The sequence below is a fragment of the Harpia harpyja genome, chromosome 12 (assembly GCF_026419915.1).
Source record: "Harpia harpyja isolate bHarHar1 chromosome 12, bHarHar1 primary haplotype, whole genome shotgun sequence".
NCBI lineage: Eukaryota > Metazoa > Chordata > Aves > Accipitriformes > Accipitridae > Harpia > Harpia harpyja.
The window spans coordinates 19,896,968-19,919,118 of NC_068951.1; the positions used below are offsets into that span (position 1 = coordinate 19,896,968).

Consider the following 22,151-nt stretch of genomic DNA (forward strand, 5'->3'; position numbering starts at 1 on the left):
CATACCCTGGGAGTCCAAAGCACTGCTGCTGCAGACCTTGGTGGCTGGAAGGAGTGACCGGGGAGGTGCTGTGAACGCTCCTCCATAGCTGTCAGGTCCGGGGCTGTGCAATCAGGGGAGCTGTCTGGAATGTAGGGCATTGGGACAGCTGCAGCAGGCCAGGCGAGGAGCTCAGGAACGCCGCAACACTTTGGATTTGGAAACCGTGACGGATACTTGTGCTTGCTGGTATCAGGGCCAGGAGGTGGAGCCCAGCTCGCTGGCCGTGTTAAGTGTTACAGGGCATCGGGGAGGGAGCCGAGGTGCATCTGACTACGTGTGAAATTTTGGAGGTGTGACACTGGAGAAAGAGGGGACCAAAGTCATCTTAGACTTGAGAAAGCAGGTAACTTTTAAAAGTTTGTCACTTCTGATTTTAGGTTCTTAACTTTAGAAATGCTACTTTAATTTTTCTGCCAGTCAATATTGATTGAAAACAATTTAATTTTCCCATTAAAAAGAGAGTGGAGAATTTTCATATTCCAGTGCAATTTCCATGATATCTGCCCCAGGGAAAGAACAGAAGAGCTTCAGAAGTTCATTCAGTTCTTGTTAATGTGCTTCTGTGTTAGAAAAAAGATGGGCATTATTAGGTTTATTTCATTTTAGGAAAAAAAATACAAGTAACATACATATAACAAGCATCTAAAGAAATGAGGCATGTATTCGCCTTTTTATTGCTTCCTGCCTACAGTAATAACCTGTTCCTCATTTCAGTCCTCCTCCCCTTTTGTAATTACAACATATTGTCTCCTATATATTAAAATGTTAATATAAAAGGCTAAGAAAGCCTATCATACCATATGTAATATTTTACATCTTCCATTTTTTTCTCCAAGGTTCAGTCCTATATTGGTGTATGCCAGAAGAGTCTAGTAGCCGGCTGTGACATGACAAAACAATCTGTTTATTATCAGAAGCTCACCAACTAACCAATCTTATTTTTACAATCATTTCTGTCTAATGATACTGCTTGTGAATAGATAGGTAGGGAAGGCTTGGGATCAAAGAGTAAACTGCAGATTTCACAATGTTTTCTTGGCAAAACGACATCTTGATTTAGCTACTGCACTGGAATCTGCAAACCTTCATTAAGTGTGTTTTTCCTGGGATTTCTTTGGCTACCATTTTATTTCCTGTCTTTGTATGACAAATCTTTGTCCATGACCGTCGAGCTGAGGTTGCTTTAGTCTGGCTTAGCATTTTAATAGAGCTGAGAGCATTCCTTAGGCAAGCATGCAACTCTCTTCCATAGGAGTATTTCAGGTCCAGAAACAGTCCCATTTTAGACCTCAGAGCAGGTGCTCAAAAGCTAGTTTTGAAGGGGGTGAGTGGGGTGTTGATCTGGCCTGGGATTCTGAGTGCTGCTCCAAAGCAGCTGTATTGGCACAGCAGCTGTTTCCACATCCCTCCCCACTCGTCCACTCCAAAGGCAGCCACTGCTTTCAAACAATGCAGCAGCAGCATTCAGGCTGGGAATGCCGGGCTGGTGAGTCCCACCAGTGATTTCTGGATACTAGGGGGCTTTTTTCTGTGCTGCCCTCCTGGGTGCAGGAAGCCTGGGACTTGAGGACAAACTTGCCAGTTGTCTTTCTGGCATCCCATGATTCCTCCATCCTTTGAGAGCCAAGTCTTGTCAGTCAGCTTGGAGAGAGATTGCTCTGCACCACAGTGCCAATAACAGAGAAGCAGCTGCATGTGTCTTAGAAAGCAGGTGCTGTGCCGTTCGGCATATCTGGCTGCAAGCAGAGGAGGAAGAAATCATGGAGCTCCTGGTAAACTAACTCTTCCTGAGTTAACTTCACCTGATGAAACTTTGTTGATGACCAAAGTGAAGGGGTAGCCAAAATTAGAAGATGACAATCATCTAGAGATTTGCCCCAGCATCACCCCTAAGGCACAGCAGCAGCAGACCAGTGTGACGACCTCCTCGGCATGCAGGATAGCTGGTCCTGCAGCTGGAAGATTGCTGTCCCACATTCACTAGTAGGGGTAGCAAGGGTACTAGTCCAAGCTAACCAATTTGTAAGCTTAGGATCTATTCCTCGACCTGTTGCCGGAGGGGTATGTACTGCACCAGAAGCAGCTGATGGCACGGATCTGCAAGCGTGGAGATCACTGGTAGTTTTGCAAGTCTGAGATTCCCAAATCTGGGATAGTGGCATGCACATGCCAGTTCAAAATGATATTTCAAACCTGCCTTATTTTCTGCTTCACTGGCAGACGAAGCTTTTCACAGTCACTTGGGTTGGAGAAAGGATTTATTTAACTTGTGAAACGCCTGAAGGTCTCGGAGATGAAGAGGTGCGATGCTCCTGCCTATTAATTGGTCCTGGCATTGGCAAATGGTTTGAGGAAAGAGCTATTAAGTGTGCCTGAAGGGCAGAGCTGGAGTTCTGCAGTAGGGTGCTCTGTGGCGGCGTGGCAAAAAGGGAAGGCCTGTGGTGTAGGTAGGGATGTGTGAGAAAATACTCTTGTGAGAAAATGCGAACAATTGTGGGGCTGTGGTTAGGCTTGAGGTTACGGGGTTGGGTGGGAACATTGTGATAATGCCACATCAGCTCGGGGAACTGTTTTTGCAGGTACCTACCTTACTTTTGCTAGATTAGTGATTGCATGTGTCGTCTGTCTGCCATTCTGCAACAACAACTCCCTTCAAGTCTTCGCCTGTGTGGCCAACGAGAGCTCAAACAACTTTCATTTCTTTCCTTCTTACTTCTGCCTGAAGAGAAGAACCAGACAAACACCAGCAGACTCTGTCTCTATCTCCCTTAGTTAGGCACTGGGTTTGTGATGTCTCGATACTGCAAGTGCTGTAAAAAAAGAAATAGTTCAGTGTTTATAGCAGCAGTGATGCAACATTCATTCTTCTGAGCTCTGCAATTCCGCTCCCATAGTTGTCTCCCAGGCTTGGGAGATGAGAGATACTGGGTGGAAAAATTAGACACACACTTTCTGCACAGGAGCATCATTGGCATAGGCCTTGTTTTGAGGCGCTTACAGCAGTGAATGGCTACTGGGAGGAGTGGGAAGAGAAGGGATTTGCATGGGCTAGGAACATGGGCTGGCCAAGTGAGGACCGGAGTGTACAGGGGGATATGCAATACTAATTGCAGGGCTGAATCAGTAAACATGTTATTGATGTTTTGCCAGGTGGCTTTTGTGTGTAAGTCAAGTACACACTCTCTGTAATCCCTGTGTCTCCCTGGCTGAGCAGCAGTGAGCACTGAGCGTGCAGGCAGCGGGATGGCACCCAGCCCTGGCACTGGGCGTGCGGGGACAAGCATCGCGTTTGGCTGTAGAGGATGCCCCATTTCATGCCCTGTGACAGGGCCTGCACTCATCCTGCCACCTCACCACTGCAGATGTACACCCAGGGAAGCATTGCTGGCCTGAGTAAAGGGTTAGGACGTGCAGCCTGCGGGGCCAGAGGAAAGGGGGACCTACAGAATCAGCCAGGAGGCAGTGAAAATGGAAAAGATGACCAAGAGTTGTCTGGGGAGAGGGAGTACTGGTTTGCCAGGGCCCTTCGCTATTCAAGCGCCAGCACAGCAATCTGTGTTGCAGATGACATTTCCTGGTGCAGTTGCCATTTCAAACAAGGTGATGGGAAGAGGAGAGGCTGAAAGGGACTGGTCCTGGAAAGGTGCCTTACACCCTAAATGCTTGTACCTGCTGATTATCCCAGCAGACCAGCTCAAGTCAATGTGACCCACAGGGCTTTTGGCAGGATGATGGTGAAAGACTGTTCAAAGTCAAGGGAAGGATTTTAGCAAGTTTTGGTGTTTTCTCTGTATTTCTTTGAGAGGTCTTTTATCACGTGAAGAGACTTTGCTGTACTTTCATCCTCATCTAAATCCAGCCTCTTCTTTTTAATGCTATTTCCATACACCTCTTCCTTTTCACTTACTGCACCTTAGCACTTTTTCCTGGCATACTCAAAAAGCAATTCCTCCATAGTTACTGGTCACTCTTTGGCTCTTCCTCACAAAATTCTACTAATGTCACCTTTCCTTTTGCTCAGTACTGACTATTGTTTGTAATTCTGCTGAATGGTTCTGTCATTATGTTTTGTGCCTACTTACGTCAGGATATGCAGTGATGTTGTCGCTCAACACCACCTCTTTCTTTTTGAAGCCTTCTGTCCACTAAAACTTTTTCTAGCAATGTCAAAATCTGTTTTCCCTCTTTGTGCTGAGAAGGATTTGTTTCATCTCTGCTCCATTCGTTGCACAGCTCTTCATAACGTTCCTTATGTTGCTTATTCATTGTCAGACATTAGCCTGCACTCGCCCTCGTCTTAACTCAAATGTCTAAATTCTTTTATCCGGTGAAACAATCCCCATGTTGCATTCAGCACTATTAACATTGTTCACTGTTTAATGTTGCTCTCTTCTCTCCGATCAGCGATCAAGGTAAGGGATGTGGCACTTAGACTATCCTCTCCCTTTGTATTCTTCTTCAGCTTCCTGCTCTCGGTTGCTGCGGCTCACCTTCACCTCTTCCTTCAATCAGATCCGAGCCCTTCCCCAGACTGGTTAGGTTGGGTGTCCATTAGCAGTAAATAGCTACTAAAAGAAATCATGGACTTTCTTTGGGTTTGTTTTCTGTGTGTATGAACTACTTGAAAACCATCTGGGTTTTGCTTAATTTTAGAAAAATCGGGGAAGGAGTTACAACGCTCCCCACAGCAGAGGAAAATTCTCAGGAACATACTGGCACACGACTTCCCAAAATAGTTAATGCCTTTATTTGGAGGAATGCACTAACCCATTTAGGTGGCACACTGCATTGTTCAAATGTGTCTGAAAGGTGCCCGCCGGTGCTGGTATTCAAATTCAACACCACCAGAAAAACACATGAACATTGGTGGATGCATGCCAAAATTTTCACGCAGGCTTCTAATTTTAGGTTTTAACCTTTCCAGTGCCCTGAAGATGCCTTCAAATCTCCAAAATCACTGACCTCTTCAGAAAATATTGGCCTAAATGCTTTACAAGTACTGTACATTGTTAAGAAAGTATTAACGAAGCTTTATAGAAATGAGTAACCTTTAATAATTGGCTTCACCTTCTCAGGCAGCGTGCAACTGCTTATTTTGAGAGAAGTGCTCAGTGCAGCTTGAGAAAGAACAGCCAATCCCCCTGCTAGCAGAGGAATGAAGACCAATAGGATGTAGTGGCAACTCAAGCATCCTTAATTTCAGACATCCTCAGTGACGTTGGCTTTCAGAACTGGAAGTGCCTGGATGTGACTGCATGCATACATGTGCACATTATGAAACGATTGCTCAATGAGTATTTTTAATTAGTATTTTCTTTTTAAATGCTCCATTTACCCTCTTCACACAAGGTATTTTTGCCACGTGCAGTTTTTATTGGAGTAAACATACTCCCTTCAGATAGTTCCTTCAAGCCAATTCAGAGATATCCTGACCCTCTTTTTAATTTTTTTCTGTCCCATGACTCATTCCTTTAATCCCGCTTATGTTTTCTGAAGTGAACTCTACATAGTCATATTGACCTCAAGAGTTACAGACCCAAAGGACTGCGGCAGATGAGAGATTATATCAGATAAGAGAACTATTTTAAGCAAAATATTTTTCTTAGGTCATATACTTTTTAGACTTAATGTCTTTGTAACAAGTAAGACTTCAGGTTATTAATATTTTTTATATTCAGTGGATGAAATAAGTTATTGCAACGCAACTGGACTATACAAGGTGAACTGTCTGCTGATTTTCTCTTTGCTGTTTCTGTTGTTTGAGGTCCTTCTTGCTTTTCCAGCCAGAGGATGAAAAATTGACTGCACGGTCTCACTTCCAATTAAATCTGTTAAGCAGTTCCAAGTTTTAGCTCAGCAGGAAAATGGTTGAAGGTTTCAATTGTTTAAGGTCTTCATGAAAACAATTTAGATACTGGAATCAATTGACATTTTCAGTCTATTTTCAGAAACTTAGCCTTTTAATTAGGAATTCTACCTGTTTTGCAAAGCTGCAATTTACCTGACCCCAGGGAAAAGCAGAGCTCGTTTAGCCTATGAAAATCTGAGACTGGTTTGCTCCAGAGAGGATCAATCCTGGAGTCCTGAGCACATGATGGTCTTCCAATAGTTTCAGTGAAGGACCACCGTCAGCTACTGCAAAGAGCACAAGGCTGCGTATGCTTCCCAGGGAGGGCCTAAGAAGGCAAAAGAAGGAATATCCTGAGGTCAGATGATTGTGTAGGTTCACTAAAAGGTAAAGATATATTATGCCTGGGATTGATAGCTAACATTTAGGAGAGCAAAGTAGGTGGCTGCTAATAGAAGAATTGGTATTTCTTCCTTTCCCTTGGCAGTAAGGGGCAGGAGGGAGAGGTCATCCTTCTAGGAAGGAGAATGCAGCCAGTTACCTGCCTACATCAGCTCCACGACGTTGCATAAGGCCTCATTTAGTACCTGGTAATGAACTTAATTTAAGCATGCATGTCCCTGCCCTTGTCTCACTACTCTGCATTATGGACTTGCAAGTTTGCTTATGCTGAAGGGCAGAGCAAAAAGAAATTTCCATACTCGCAGGCATGTTCCATCAGCCTGTGTTGGAGCATGGGCTGGTGTCCAAATAGTTTGGATATGAAGTGAATTTGGGCTCCAGGACAGGCTCAGACCTGCTCTTGAAATTGCACGGCAATGACACCAGGGTCCTGCTTTTATATTTGCAGTTGACTGGCTGCCACCGCTGCGACCTCCAGCTGCCACAGCAGCGCTCTTTGCGTCCCAGCTTAAAAGTAACCTTGCCTTTCTCTGGTTAGCAGGGAAAGGGGCACCCTGTTTTGTGTTACTGTTGAACAGGAACTGGCAAAAAAGCTTTGTTGGTTGGAAATTCAGTATTAATTGGGTGAAGCTGTAGCTCACGTAGACAGAGATCCTCTTTTGATTTATTTTTTTGTGTAATAGTTTCTATTTTGGTCACGTAGACTGAAAAACTACAGAGACCTGGTGTTTTCTTTACTCTGGGAGATGGCTCCCGTTGAGGGTTTTTGGTTGGGTTCCCCAGAGCTGGCACGAAGGAGCGTCACCGTGAAAGGTGCCATCCCCGTGCACCACTTGCTCCTCACCTGCAGCTCTGGTGCTCACGGTGAGGGTCCGGTCCGGAATACCGGGGCGGGGGGGGGGGGGGGGGGGTGCGTACGTGTGCGCGGTCATCCCCCCACGGTCCCAGCAAAGGGAAGGCGAATGCCAAGAGCTGGCAGTGGCAAACGCTGCCGCCTTGCAGCCCTCTTGCCGCCTGGGGCTCTCACGCCCCCTCCGTGTCCTCTGGCCGTTTGTCCCCGGTTCCTCCCGGGACGCTACTCCAGCGCAGACCCCGCTTGTTCAGCCGCCCCCGGGCTGCCGCCCCGCCGCCCGGCAGCAGGACCCAAGTCCCCGGGCGGGGCGCCGGGGCCGGGCGGGGCGCCGGGACTACAGCTCCCAGGGCCGCGCCGAGCCGCCGTGACATCATGTGCGGTGGCTCGGCGGTCACATGCCCTCGCCGGCCCCTTTGTTTTGAGCGGCGCTGGCAGCGCGACCGGCGGCTGTGGAGAGGCCCGAGCGCACCGCACCGCTCCCCACCCGACCCGACCCGACCCGACCCCCCCCGGGGCGGCAGCTCCCGCGGGGCGCAGCGCGGCGGCGCCCGTTCCCGGCTGTGAGTGCGGGGCAGCGGGCCGGCTCGGGGGCGCGGGGCCGCGCTGCGGGGTTCGGGTGGCGGCGCGGCCCCCCGCCCCCGCGGCGGGCCGGGAGCCCCCGGGGAGGGCGCGGGGCTCCGCCGAGGCGCGGCTGTTGCGGGGCCGCGACGCGGGGCCGGCCGGGACCGTTAGCCGCCGCGGTGGGGACAGCGCGTCCCCGGCCCTGCCGGGCAGCGCGGGGCCACCGGCGCGGCGGTGCCAGGGCGGGGAAGGGCCGTCGGCAGCGCCGGTGCCCCGGGACCTGTCGGCTGTGCGTGTCGTGTGTGTCGTCCCCCCCTGCGTGCGGGCAGCGAGGCCCGGCGGCCGGTGCGGGGCGGCGCGCCCGGCCCGGTGGGGCGGAGCGGGGCTGGGGGGCGCCGGGTGCCCCTGGCCCTGCCGCGGTGGTTTCGTAACGCGGGGTCTCCCCAGCGCCCCTCCGTGCCCCCCGGGCGGCGGCGGCGGCGGCCGCGGTGGGGGGACCCCGCGGCCGCGGATTGGGCGGGCGGGCGGAGGGAGGCGGGGCCGCGGCGCGGGGCCGCCCGGGGATTGGGCAGGGCGCGGGGGGGGGGCTGTCGCTAAGGCGGCTCGGGGTGAAGGTGAGCTGGAGGGCGCGCGTGCGCGCGGCGGCGGGCCGGGAGCCGGTGGCTCTGCGCATGAGCACCGTGTCAACCGAGGGGGCATGGGTGTGTGCGTGCGCGCGCGCGCGCTCGCCCCCGGCGGCCGTTGTCTTGGGGGGAGGGAGGGAGCGGGGGGCGGGGCCGGCCCGGCGGGGTGGGGTGGGGTTCCCGGCCTGCTGCCGTCTCCGGGGCTCTAGCCCGCGGGTGCAGAGCGCCCGGGCCCTCCCGGTGGCTGCGGGACCGGCCCGGTGCAGCGCCGGCGTTAAAGCCCGGCCTGGCCGGTACCCGCGGTGCGGGGCTGGCGTGCGGCCGCGGGAGGCGGTTGTTCCCCGCGTGCTTTGCCGTGCTGGGGACAGATGATTCCCCCGGGCTGGGATCCGCGTCCTGCCGGGCGCTGCCATTTTGTGCCGGTGCAGCCGCCTCCAGCCCCGCGGGCGTCCGTCCCCTCAGCGCCGGCCTTCCCTTCCCCGGACGCGCCCCCGCGGGCAGGCTGGGCTCCGGTCGGGTGTGCTGAAGTACTGGCGGGAGAAGGGCTGGCCGCTAAGGACGCCATCGGCCTCGCGTGCCCCGGCCTTTTTTTTTTTTTTTTTTTTTTTTTTTTTGCTGGGGTTGTTTTGTGCGTTTCGCGTTGCCTTGCTCTGTAGGATCCACCGCAATGCATGGGCTTTCAGACCTACATGTTTACGTGTCAGTCCAATTTTCACGTCATTACGTATGCAGAAATTCCTGTTCCTGTAGGTAAAAAGAATCTCAGTGGGTTGTGGTTTCGGCCTGGCTGTTACTGCGCGGTTTGATTGCTGCAATTTGTTTGTTTGTTTGTTTGTTAGCTTCAGATTCACAGGCAGATGGCTGAACCCCCCGGAAGTCCTCGAAACACATAGTCAGGATGTCTGCAATGACTGGGGCTTTTGCTGGGCTTTTTTAAACAAAATCGGAGTATGTGTAAAGATGATAGTGAAACTGAGGTGGAAGAACATTGACTTTTTCACAGTCTGTTCCCCACAGGTTAATGAGAGCATGCAGTGCCCTTTTAGGTGACCTTTTCACTTATAAGAAGGTTACCTAAAGACTTCTGCACAGTTTAAAGGTGTTCCTTTCTGCTGCTTGTTTTTGTTTTTTTTTACTTAATAATCGTGAGTCTCATGTCCAAATCAGTTCCTGTTTTTGCTGGGTGATTTTTGAGGGCACTTGGGGCTTTTTTTGTGTGTCATTAGCTTGATTACTATTGAATTTTGGCATTCAGAGTATTGTTTTTTATCAAAATAGCGTCTTACATTAGAGTAAAACACTTATATGGTGCAACTAACTCTTTACCGTGTCAGTCAGCTTGTTCACTTTGAATTCCTGTTCACTAGTTATTCAGTATTCTTAAAGACCTCCTTCATTTTAAAGGCATTGAAATCCTCAATTTCTATTGTAAAACAAGAATAAATTTTTTTTTAAAAAGAAAGTCCTTCAAAACAAACAACTTTTTGGTCTTTTTTTTATGTCACAAAGAAACAGGAAGGCAAAAATGCCGTGTTTGGGTTTTTTTTGGAGGAGGGAAAGATTATGCTTTTTTTTTTTTTACCTCTCTCTTCCTTTAAAAGAAAAAAAAAAACCTAGAGCACGTGTTGTGGTTTAGCCAGTGTGTTGCAGTAGATAAAACTGGGAGTTTGTTTTCTCCGACTCCTGCGGCAACCAGACGTCTGACATGAAGCACATCTGCAGATCATGTTATCTGAGGTCACACAAATAAAATAACCAGGGCCAAACCTGAGTTACAGTTCCCATGCTTCCGAATGAAAATACCATTTACTTTATTGAGTTTGGTCGTGTTACCTTGGGGGTGCTGTTACTAATACCGTACCAGGTAATAGTAGACGTGACTGGTGCTGCCAGGCTCGGCCGCGCAGGCGGTGTCCGCGGAGTGTGCTGGGCTGCCGCATGGCTGTGCTGGGACCCTGCTGCTGGCTCCTGCCCTTCCCCAGGGCAGCTGCCCGTTTTCCAGCACCTCCTTTTCTCTCTTTACAGACAGTCACCGGTCCGGCCACGCTGCGCAAGTGCTGGTGCTGACGTGACACGGCAGCAGTGGGCACAGGGTGGAAGCCACCTCCACTGGCAGCAGCAGCAGCAGAAGCCCAGCTCAGCTTCAGGTACTCGTGAAACTGCACCCTGAGGGTGAGCTTTGAAGGTAGAGCTCAGGCACACCTGATGACTGGGTGTTACCGAAGGGCCTCACCCCGACCCTGGCCGCGTGTTTCCTCTGCTGCTTTCTGTCAGTTCTGCTAACGGACCAAAGGAGCTCTGTGACGCAGAAGTGACAGAAAAACAGCTCTACCAGAAAGTTGCCAGAGCTGTGGATGAAGGGAGGAGGGGTAAAATATGTGAGGATGTTGCAGTGGAGGAAGGAGGAGTTTAGTGCAACATAGAAGTAATTTGCATAGGAGGATTTACTGATAGAAGGTGTCAGGGCAAACATTTTATAGACCTCATTTACCGGTCTCTGAATTGGGCTCTTAGATTATTTCTGAGGAACATCTTGTGTAGGCAAACCTACAGACAATATAGATTAAGGAAATAGAGGAAACAGATCTTCGGGTGAATCCAGCTTAATTTAGAGATGTGCATGTGCAGGTAACATCCATGTCAGAGCTGTGTCTGCATTTGTAAAGCATTTTTAAAACCTGTTGATAGAAAGTATGATTTGTTTGTCCTTTCCAGTTTTTTGAATGGGTAGACTCTGATTTGCTTAAGGTCCATCCTTGTTGACCCTTGCTCAGGCAAGCAATCCGATGCATTTTGTATTTTTTTTTTTTATATAATAATTTCCAATAACTGCCTTTGGGGAAAATTTCTTTTGTTTTTCTTTTGCTTCGTTTGAACTTACTGAAGAGATCTCAGTGTTAAAATCTTTAAATGATTGGTGTTTATAGTGCAGAGTCTGTAGGCATGTGCAAGTGCCTTTATATACACTTAAGGTGCAGACAGGTATATCCTCTTGTGCATGTTTTCCTCCTTTGTGCACTAAGAAGCTCAGCTTCAGGCATGGATTCCCCTCTGCCTTTCCAGCTTTGGGGCTGAAACATGGGGCAGGCAGCTGGAGGTGGTGACATTTTAAAACTGCCAGAGCAAGATTTGTGAGAAGGAGGTATGTGTGTCTGATAGAGCTGAACATGTGATAGTGTTACTGATAGTCTTACAAAATTACTTTGCTTAAGCAAACCTACAGAAGTCATTAACTCGATAGAAATTGAAGCATAGTATATTCAAAAGCAGTAATTTCTGCAATGGAGTGTAATTCTTTTTCCTTTCTATTCTTTTATTTCTGAATTTGCAATATTTGTCCCCTTAATTAGTTTTTGCTCCATGGATTTTTATTTTTTTTTAGTCTCCCATTTCTTTAAACCATCAGGACATAAAGAAAAAAAAAATCATTTGCTGACCACTAATTTCATGTTGTTCCAAGCATAAAGAAGATACTGCTTCCTTCAGTGGGCAGTCTTAACCCAGAGCCCTTCTTTCAATTTATTAGTGATTGCATAATATAGTGTCGTCTTAAGTCTAAACTTCTCACGTAATGAGAAAGATTTAATCTTGAAACTTTTTTTACTTAGTTGCTGTGTTTTGCCCTTTCATGCAGTATGCCAGTGTCTTGTTTCTGATCTCAGGCCAACTTTGCTTTGGAAAAGCTCCATTAGCTTTAGTGAAATTCTTCTGATTTAAATCTGTGACACTGGAATCAAGCTTTTAGGGTTTATATTTATATTTTCATTGTTACATTTCCCTTTTCTACTGCTGATGCTTCATTTCTGCCCACTTTCTCATGCTGAGTAGTGTGGAATTAATTGCAGATAAAGTTAAATGTAAGGGTTAGAGTGTTAGTAACAGAGTTGGTGAGGTGGTGGTTGTTGGTGGTGGTTTTGGTTTTTATCTGGCCTGCATCACTATGGGGTAAAATGGTTGTGAAATACATAGAATATCAGCTACAGATTAGACTGTCCAGTTATGCCTCTCTGAAACAATGTTATTAGGTAGGCTTGTTGCAACAGTGTTTTTCAGGCATCAGAGCCACAACTGATTCCATTTTAATTCAAATTAAAATTAAATATTTTGTAGGGTAAATGAGCCATACCAAGAATCTACCTTGTAAATATGTGTAAAAAATTTTATATGGAAAAAGATAGTTTTAAACCCTTTTTTCTCAATGAGTAAATGTAGAGCACGCATTCTTTTAATGCTCTTTGTTAAGATGGTGCCTTTTAAAGGTGCTGTGTAAAATGCCTGTTTGAAAAAAAGCGTGTTCATTGTGTTCTATATTAAGCGATGATGTAGCCAGACTTGGATTGGGTAATTGTAGCTCTAAAGATGCTAGCGTGTCAGGAAATGAAATTGCTGTGAGGAGTTGATGTTTACTGACTGTGTAAGTGGGGAATGAAGGAAACTGAATATAACCTCTTGGCAGCATGAAAAAAATGTCCATAAACTTTAAAATAATTCAGTGCATGTTCTTTGTAGACATGCAAATAAATATTACACGCATTTGGAATGATACCTATGTCAGACCCAAGAGGGCGTTTTGCCCAGCCTGTTGCTGCCTCAGTATATTTTGGTGCACATTCATCCAATTCATTTTAAAGCTCAGGAGTGGCAAAAAGCCCTATTACTGCTAGATAGGTTGATCACATTACCTTTAATACACACCGTCTGCGAAATCAGCTGCATTGTCTTCACCTACAAGCTTTAATATTGGCATATGCTAACATTTGAGTACTTGATTTTTGCAACTTCAGTGCTCTGATAACGTGAAGTGTGTGTTGGGATGCTGGGTGGAACGTCATACATTATGTATTTGAAACTGGAAAGTGTGTGAGCAAAAAGTTATGCTAAGAATTATTTGCTCGTAGTACTTTGGAAAACAGAAAATCTCCCCGTCCTCAGTAAGTTGCCCTTGGTTCTTACTTTCAGTAGTTTTACACAAACGAATGTAATTCTTTCTTCATTCTGATTTGTGCGCTAGCAGTTTATGTTCATTTTTAATTGAATCTTAGATTATATATAATTTTTAGATGCTAGGAATGAACAGGTGAAAACTTACAGTCAAGGTTATTCATTGAGATAACTGAATGTTGTTAAACACAAGTATTTTAAGACTTCGTTATGGTAGACTTTTTATAATGACAATGGAGTGATTTCTCAACTGAATTTTTATCTTGAAAATTTCAGTCTTTTTTTTCCCTTTTTGACTAGTGCTGTTATAGTAGTACTTGGAGGCTCCAGCTGAATTGAGGATTACACTGAAAAATGAGAAAAGCCAAAGCTCTGGATCTTTATCCGGGAAATCTTTGGTTTCTGTCAGTTGAGTGATTTGCTGGAGCTGAGATCTCAGGCTTTTTTATCTTGAACGCTAATGCAATGCCAGTGGTGCTGGGACATCCTGAACTTGCCATCCATAACACCTGTCCTATGGGTATATTTTGTATTTAACGTGTAGCAGATAATACTGCATTGCCATGTGCAAGGTGCGTGGTAATTTGCCCAATAATACTGTGTCACCTCTAGTAAAGGTAAAAAATTGTACTAATTCTCAGAGTGACCAGACAAGTATCTTGTCTAATTCTCGTGATGGAATTAAGAATATACCAGACTGAATACTGAAGTGTTTTAATTTTTCAGACTGTAGCACTGCAAAGGAGAAACTCTGCAAATTTTTCTCAATGACTCTATAGCCAACTGATGTAACAATGGTACTAATATTGGGACGCAGACTGAATAGAGAGGATAGTGGGATACGAGATTCCCCTGCAACCAAGCGGAAAGTTTTTGAAATGGACCCAAAATCGTTGTCAGGCCCTGAGTTTTTCGACTTCTCCTCGGGATCATCCCATGCTGAAAGCATTCTCCAGATCTTCAATGAATTTCGAGACAGCCGGTTGTTCACAGATGTTATTATCTGTGTGGAGGGAAGGGAGTTTCCCTGCCATCGAGCGGTTCTCTCAGCCTGCAGCAGCTACTTCAGAGCTATGTTTTGCAACGATCATAGAGAGAGTAGAGAGATGTTAGTGGAGATCAATGGCATTTTTGCCGAAGCTATGGATTGCTTTTTACAGTATGTATACACTGGCAAGGTGAAAATCACTACAGAGAACGTGCAGTATCTCTTTGAAACATCAAGCCTCTTTCAGATCAGTGTTTTGCGTGACGCCTGTGCCAAGTTCCTGGAAGAACAGCTGGATCCTTGCAATTGCCTGGGAATCCAGCGCTTTGCAGATACGCACTCGCTCAAGACACTGTTCACCAAGTGCAGGAATTTTGCACTGCAGACATTTGAGGATGTGTCCCAGCACGAAGAATTCCTCGAACTGGGGAAGGATGAACTTATTGATTATATTTGCAGTGATGAACTGGTGATCAGTAAGGAAGAGATGGTGTTTGAAGCTGTCATGCGCTGGGTGTACCGGGCGGTTGACTTGCGAAGACCAGTGTTGCATGAACTTCTGACGCATGTCAGGCTCCCGTTGTTACACCCAAACTATTTCGTTCAGACAGTGGAAGTGGACCAGCTGATTCAGAACTCCCCAGAATGCTATCAGCTGCTGCATGAAGCCAGGCGATACCATATCCTTGGAAATGAGATGATGTCTCCCAGAACTAGGCCACGCAGGTGAGGAAAGTTGGTTTGGTTTTTTTTTTTTCTTCTTATTTCTGTAGGAGAAGGACATAGTTCGATGTACAGATGCGTGATATACATGTGCCCAGAAAAAATTACCTTGCAGAATATTTTATTTTGCATTCTGGAGCCACTATAGTTACACTTCTGTACTTCCCCCCAACACATGAAGCTCACACATGTCTTGAAAATGTACGTAAGTGAGTCTTTTTGCACAGATCACTTTATTGCTGTTCAGGTAAGTGAAGTTACATTACCTTGCAAGTAAAATATTTTCTAAAGGTTAATGTTTGCTAGGTGAGTTCTTAAGTTATTTCATACAATAGCAGTGTCTCGAAAATAACTTCCTGTGCTATAGCAGGTAAACCGTTCCCTTTCCCAACCTTCTTTTTATAACAAAGTCTTGTAAGTGTACAGCACACTATAAAGGATGTGGATGGGGATATATATTCAGAGCATTCACTTGCTACATCACAAATACTTTACAGATGGAGTAGTGCAAGGATTTGTAATAGACAATAGACAGCAGAACAACAGGTTCTTAACTGTAAAGAAACTAAATACTGCATTTTTAAAGAATTATGAAACAGTTCCTGAAGTATTTCATGCTTATTCTGTGCCATTTTAATAATTCAGAATTGCTGCTACTTAATAATGTGTTACACAAATAGGTGACTAAAGTTGCAAGAAGAAATGAGGAAGAGTCCATTAGTGGCATTTATGAGCAATGGTGGTGATGATTTTTTTTCCTGAAAAATATTTTCCCAGCCTTACCTCCACATGATAGTTGACATGATAGTTTATTGTTAACTTCAGCTGATTTAAGCTGGAGTTATAAAATCATGTATTACATTAAAGTGACGCAAGGATCTGGTCTGGACAAACAGATTGTGTTAGGAGTTACTCATCTTTGTTTACTCTTAGTCAAATGTGGTTGCTGTACAGTGACTGTGCAGGGAACCTTTATTTTTTTTGACATGTGTTAAAGGCTTGCTTATGGGGGCAGGGGGAAATACCTGGCAAGCATTTGCCCCATTAGTGGCTTTCCAGTCTTCAATCCTGGAGATAGATCCTGCCGAGAGAGAAGAAATTCTTAGACTCCTTGCAGCCCTGCTGCCAGGTTTTTGAAGCTGTATGCTGCCATGGAGGGTCTCTGGAAGCTTTTGGTTTATGGCAGTTTGGAAACTGGTGCAATGATAGTTTCAGAGGCTTTTCATACCCTGAGTCTGGGCCTGAGGGAGAGAGACCACGGGAATTCAGACCAAAGACCTCCTTATTTCATGAGCGGTTGGAGGGAGGCTGTATCTTGTGGTATTTGGTGTGGTGTTTGTTGTGTGCTGATGACCCAATTTGATAAAGAAAGCAAATACGCTCAGACCTAACAGTTTTATCGAAGTGCATGGTGTGTATGTACTTGAGAATCTGAATAGCTTCAGTGTAGTGTTCCAGTTTGTAAATGAAGTACCTTGCCTAATACAGGTGATTTCTGAAGCTGGTGGGGCGGTGTTGGTTTGGGATTTTGTGGGTTTTGTTGGTTTTACTGCTGAGCTTACTGAACTGCACTGTGAATTCGAGTAGGCAGGAACAAGAGAAGTCATTTACAGAGAGAAAAACTGACAGGCCTCCCAGCAGGAATTTTTTCCCCTTTTCTATATTACATTCATGGAATAGTTCTTTGCCATTTGTTTCTGTTGCCTGTCTGTTTCTGTTGCCTATAGCAAAAAGATCATGTTTAAAACAGTTACTAGGTCCCCCTTCCCCTGTGTTTTCATGACACCTTTTCTGGGGGGACTGGGGAGGAGAGGATGCTGGGGAGCTCTTTTCCTTCTCTCTTGCCTTTCTTGTTTTTTATATAAACTGTTTCTAAAAGGAGACAGGCTGCAGGATCAGAAATTCCCACGCCAGTGTTTTTACTGAAGCTTCTGGAAATTAATTGTGATTCCTTGTATGGGTATGTATGCACCTATGGGTGAAGTGGGTTCTACCCATTTTTTTTTTTTTTTTTAAAGAACAGTGTGGATTGCAATTCACAGTTCACTTTTATTTTTTTCTTTTTGAAACCCGTGAAGAGTTACCTGAAGTAAATAAAAGTTTAAAATGTGGTGTAACGGTTGCCACTAGGCATCGTTGACAAATGCAGAGTCTTTTTGAAAGAGCTTTTCAGTTATGTACTTGCAACGCCATAGTGACATCTTGAGGTTGTCTCTCATGCTCCTTTTAAGTCTCTCTTGTCCCCTGCTAGTTGTGTTGTACAGCAAATCTCCAAGCTGAGATCAAGCAGTGAGCAATAATACATTTCCATATACAAAACAGGCTCTTCCTACTGTATGCTTTGAACTATCTTCAGATTTTCATGTACCTGTGAATTCTTCAATCACACAGTTTCTGTTAAGCTGTCTGATAAAAATACATGAGTGTTCTCTTTACTTAGTTAGAAGTTATTACATTCATACATTTTAACACATCCTTTTTGGTTGCCTTTAGGAAGCTCTAATGTAGTTCCTTATTTTTGCCCCAAGGAGATGAATTTTTATTTCACTTTACATTTCTGTCTGTTACCTGTTTACTACCCAAAAGTGAATTAACAGGGGGGGAAAAAAGTAGTGATTTACCAGAATTCCTGTAATTTGTCTCCCAAATTTAAAATGGTTTTGAATGTAATCCCTTTGAACTACTGAAAGTTCTTCTGTCCATCTGACACTGTGCTGTTAGGTGTTCTGACCTTGTCTAGAAGTCTGTATGTAACTCGGGACCTGTTGGAAACCTGCTCTTGGGAATGCAGGGGATTGTATGTCACTGTCGGTTGTCTTCCACTCCCCCTTTCCATTTTGTGTACCTCTTCCTGATGGGGGGGTGTCTTCTGAAATCTCTCTAGTGCCTGTTTTAGCTCACCTCTGTTATTTTGCTCACACCATTTCTGCTGAGGGCTGCAAGGAGGACTGTCTGTACCACTGATTGAGATCACAGCTTTTTCTAATCTATTATCATTTTTCAAATGTATCCTTAGTTCTTTTCTGGAATTAGCCTTTGCCTGTACGTTCTTTTTGTGTACTCCCACTTTTTTTTTTTTTTTTTAACTGATGTGCCCTCTGTCATTTGCAAAAAAGTCTTTTGGTACTAACTTAAAACCTTATACAGTGCAAGACTCCTTCAAGAAAATGTAACAGAGAAAATGTTTCTTAACTGAAGAAATGATATGGGCATATATAGGTACTAAAATGTTGGGAAGATTTGGGGGGTTTTGTGGATTTGAAATACTGTACTAAATTAATCTTTTCGTTAAAGAGCAAAACTCTGTCATAGCAATGCATAAAGAGCCCTCTCCGATCAAAGATTTTTGGTTCATTTAGTTTTAAAATAAAGATTGATAATCCGGTACAGTAAGTGTTTCAGTAACTAAGTGGAGGTCTTGATTCTAATCTAGAAAGTAATCAACAGACAAACCTCTTCTGTACATACAGTTAGCTGATACTCAAATGTATCAGAGCAAATGCTTGCTTCTAAGGCAAATTATGAGATGAGTATCTTGCTTTTAAGGAAATTGTCTTCCTGGGTAATGTTTTGCTGGCACAGGAACTTCCCCTCTTTTATCCTTTGAGAGATTCTTTTCAGAGTTGTTCCTCAAAAAAGCAAAAAACAATAACAGTAAATACATAGAAACCAGGAACGAGCATGACTTCAAAGCTGAGCAGCTGAAGAGAGTGTTTCTTCTGACTAGTTCAGGTGCGTAAGTATGCTTCCTCAGATATGTATCTTCATTATATAACCTCATAGTATCTTATCATTTAGCATTGCCTTTGCCTGTTTAAAATATTCTGAGTAGAAATATATATGGTATATTTAAATTATGGTATGTGGTGACAGGGAGATAGAAGGGCTAACTGTTTTTATTCCTGATGTTTCAAAATGGGGAAAATGTCATCAGGATTTATAAGTTAATATGTGCATAACTTCATGTTAAGAAGTTTGGGGACAGATCATGCAACTTTTATCTCAAATGCAGTCATAAGTAATTTTTTTTTTTTTTTTTTTTTGGAGAGAGGACTGCAGTACTCAGCAGTGGTATGAATGAGATGTCTATTCATATTGGAATCAAACTTAAAGCACAACACAACAAAAAGGCTTACCAAAAATAAAATGAATCTTGCATTCAGTTTTACTTAATTAATAGACAGCAGTTCTTGAAATAACTATATCAGTGCAGAATCCTTTAATCTAAAAATGCCTGGAAAATAAAGAATTTTGACAAATGCTCACAAGAAATTATAAATTTGAGAGGAGGAATAAAAGTTGGTCATAGTGTGATTTGCATGTCGAAGATGGTTGGTTGATTCTCTAGGTTCAAATGTGGATTACATATAACAAGTTTCGTTATTGCTGTGAATATGTATAATGCAGAAGCATCAGGTTGGTAGAAGGAGAATGTGTGTGGAATAGAATTTAAAGGCGTATTTGCGTACATTGCAGACTGTCTAATGCCTAATTTTTTCACACTGAGTTTTAGTTTTTCTTTTAGGCTTGAATTTTTATTTCAGCATTCCTTAATGTTTCCTTCTATCACTATGCCTGTTTTTTACTTTTTTAACTATGCGTTGGTTCTACGGTCTCTTCCTTTACCCTTACTTTGGTGACTATATGCCTTCAGCTTTTATTTTTTCAAGAAATAACCTAAAACATTTTATACTTTTTGAATATTTAAGCAATGTAAAGTACTATGAATTTTGTAAAATTTGGGGCAGGGGACATGGGGACTGGTTTCATTGTGAAACATTGCTCATCTCATTGTCTCAGGCCTCACTTGAACTCTGTTTCTGATATCTCTACATACACAGTCAAAGGAAAAATATTATTGGAGTAAGGGCTTTCTGTATTTTTTAATTATTTGATTTTTACATAGAATGTTGTGCAGTGCAACTCCACCACTTACACTGAACACCTGTCGGTGTGGCAACCTGCTGTGTAATGAGACAGCTGGAAACAGTGAAAACCTCTGTTTGCTAAATGACTCCTTTTTCTTTTTTCTCTGCTGTAGAAGTTAGTGCTAAATAGTAAATATTCCGATTTTCATGCAGTTTTGAAGGCAATGTTGTTTGGCCTCCATGTACTAATATCTTCTACATCTTAGTTTTCTGTGTTCACTTTTTTAGATCAACTGGTTATTCTGAGGTGATAGTTGTTGTTGGAGGCTGTGAACGAGTTGGAGGGTTTAATTTGCCATATACTGAGTGCTACGATCCTGTAACAGGAGAGTGGAAGTCACTGGCTAAACTTCCAGAGTTTACCAAGTCTGAGTATGCAGTGTGTGCTCTACGGAATGATATTCTTGTTTCAGGTGAATAATCCTAAAAAATTTAAGACTTCTTTCTTTTCTTTGTTTTTCTTTTCTTTTTTTTTTTTTTTTTTAAAAGTAGTGTGGCAGATCTTATTACTGTGAACTTACAGAAGCTCAACTGAAAGTCACTTTCTGATGTAAATGGTGAACACCAGCCCCAAACCAATCTTATTGTAGACAAAAGTGTTTTCTGGGATTTTTGTTTGGTATTAATTGGCAGTTTTTACAGCTGAGTCCAGGATATCAATTATATTTAAAGAGATTAGCTTATGCTTGTTAAATATAGTAAAGCTTTAAATATGCTTTAAAATATAGTAGTGGCCTGTTTGCAGCAACAGTTGGAAAAATTACAAGCAAAAAATTAGAAGCAAAAAATCCCAAGCAGTCTTCTCCCAGGAGCGTTTTCTCTGCTACAAAATGTGCTGTGTGCTGGTTAAAAACACCGGTTGCCTAGGAGCACCACAGTGCTAGTATGTTGCTGGCAACTTGCTTGTATCGTATGGCTGCCTAAACTCCCAAAGAAAAAGTTAATGCTGCTTCTCATCATGGGAATGTAAAATGGAAAATTCCTTTTAGTGCCTGAGTTTGGGATCCATTTATATCAGCCTTTTACAGTGAAATGAGCAATAGCTATAGGTTTTTACACACCTCTCATTCAGTCTTTTAGCAAGGGTAAATTATAGGGGACACCGAGTCCCATGTGTTAGTTTAACCAAGGAAGTTGTCTCAGATGTGTAGCACCTGTATCATTTGAACAGTGTAAAACAAAGGAGATGCATGCATGAACCAAATAGAAGAACAGCTAGTGTTAGGAATGTGCCGTGAGGCCCATAAACGGTTAAGATTTCGAGTGTCTCATCCAGGTAGTGACACTAAAGGAAATCTGAAGACCATGGGCAAAAGCTGTTAAAATGCATTCCAATCTCAAGAAATAATCTAATGTTATCTCAGCATATTACTGGGAAAGGCACACGTAAGTAAAATAACTCACTGTATGTTTTCATGTTTGAAATCCACTGAAACTGACTTTTTCAGTCTAGCATATAAATATAGATAGAACTTTATTTTACCTAAAAAGGATGTCAAGTTTTCTTTGCCCACTGTAGAGGGGCATGTTAACTATTGACATTTCTCATTCAACAATGAATTTATTCAATTTGGCATATTCTTGTTTTTAAAGGTGGAAGAATCAATAGCCGAGATGTTTGGATTTATAACTCTCAACTTAACATTTGGATCAGAGTTGCCTCCTTAAATAAAGGCAGATGGCGTCATAAAATGGCTGTTCTTCTTGGTAAAGTAAGAGAAGTATATTTATAATTTTTTTTTATAGTGGGGATGTTTGCTGTATATAAGAAAACAGTTGAGAAAACATAATGTACATATTTAGTATAACTTTGTATTTCCTATCAAATAATTTTAAATACATATATTTTCAAATAAAAGAATTATTTTAAACAATTAGGTTCTTTATTAGTTAGAAACTATCTGTGGACATGAAAATCATGTTACATCTCAGGTTTTTTTTTTTTTTTTTTTTTTTTTGTGGTGTTTTTGTCATTGAAGTGTCTTATCCCCCAGATGCAATTTTTTGGGAAGCAAAGAAGCATCTGGATTTGCCTGTGCTTCAGAAGTGCTGTCAAAAAGTTTAACAGTTTCTGCAGTTATTAACAGAAACTGGTACTGCTCTGATTGTCAGCTCTGTGCTTTTTTATTTAATGTTTTATGTTGAAATTAATCAAATATATGCTGTGGGGAAATGGGAGATTTTGCTGTATTTTGAAGGCATATATGCCTTAACATCAAACTGCCCATGGGATTCCATTAAT

The 22,151-nt window shown here is 43.7% G+C and overlaps 1 protein-coding gene across 5 annotated transcripts in view; it reads left to right on the forward strand.

Moving 5' to 3' along the window:
- Positions 1-252: 252 nt before the first annotated feature.
- The window catches only part of KLHL24 (kelch like family member 24), a 30,770-nt gene continuing 8,871 nt past the window's right edge, over positions 253-22,151 (forward strand). The window contains exons 1-5 of one of the 5 annotated variants that reach the window (XM_052804991.1): positions 253-385; positions 10,355-10,476; positions 13,997-14,984; positions 20,138-20,322; positions 21,503-21,621. In XM_052804991.1, the coding sequence (XP_052660951.1) occupies positions 14,065-14,984; positions 20,138-20,322; positions 21,503-21,621 (1,224 nt within the window). In that variant the 5' untranslated portion in view covers positions 253-385; positions 10,355-10,476; positions 13,997-14,064. Of the gene's footprint in view, positions 386-7,591; positions 7,706-8,660; positions 9,080-9,943; positions 10,194-10,354; positions 10,477-13,996; positions 14,985-20,137; positions 20,323-21,502; positions 21,622-22,151 lie in introns of those variants that run through there. The other 4 variants (XM_052804989.1, XM_052804993.1, XM_052804992.1 and 1 more) reach the window with 4 other exon arrangements.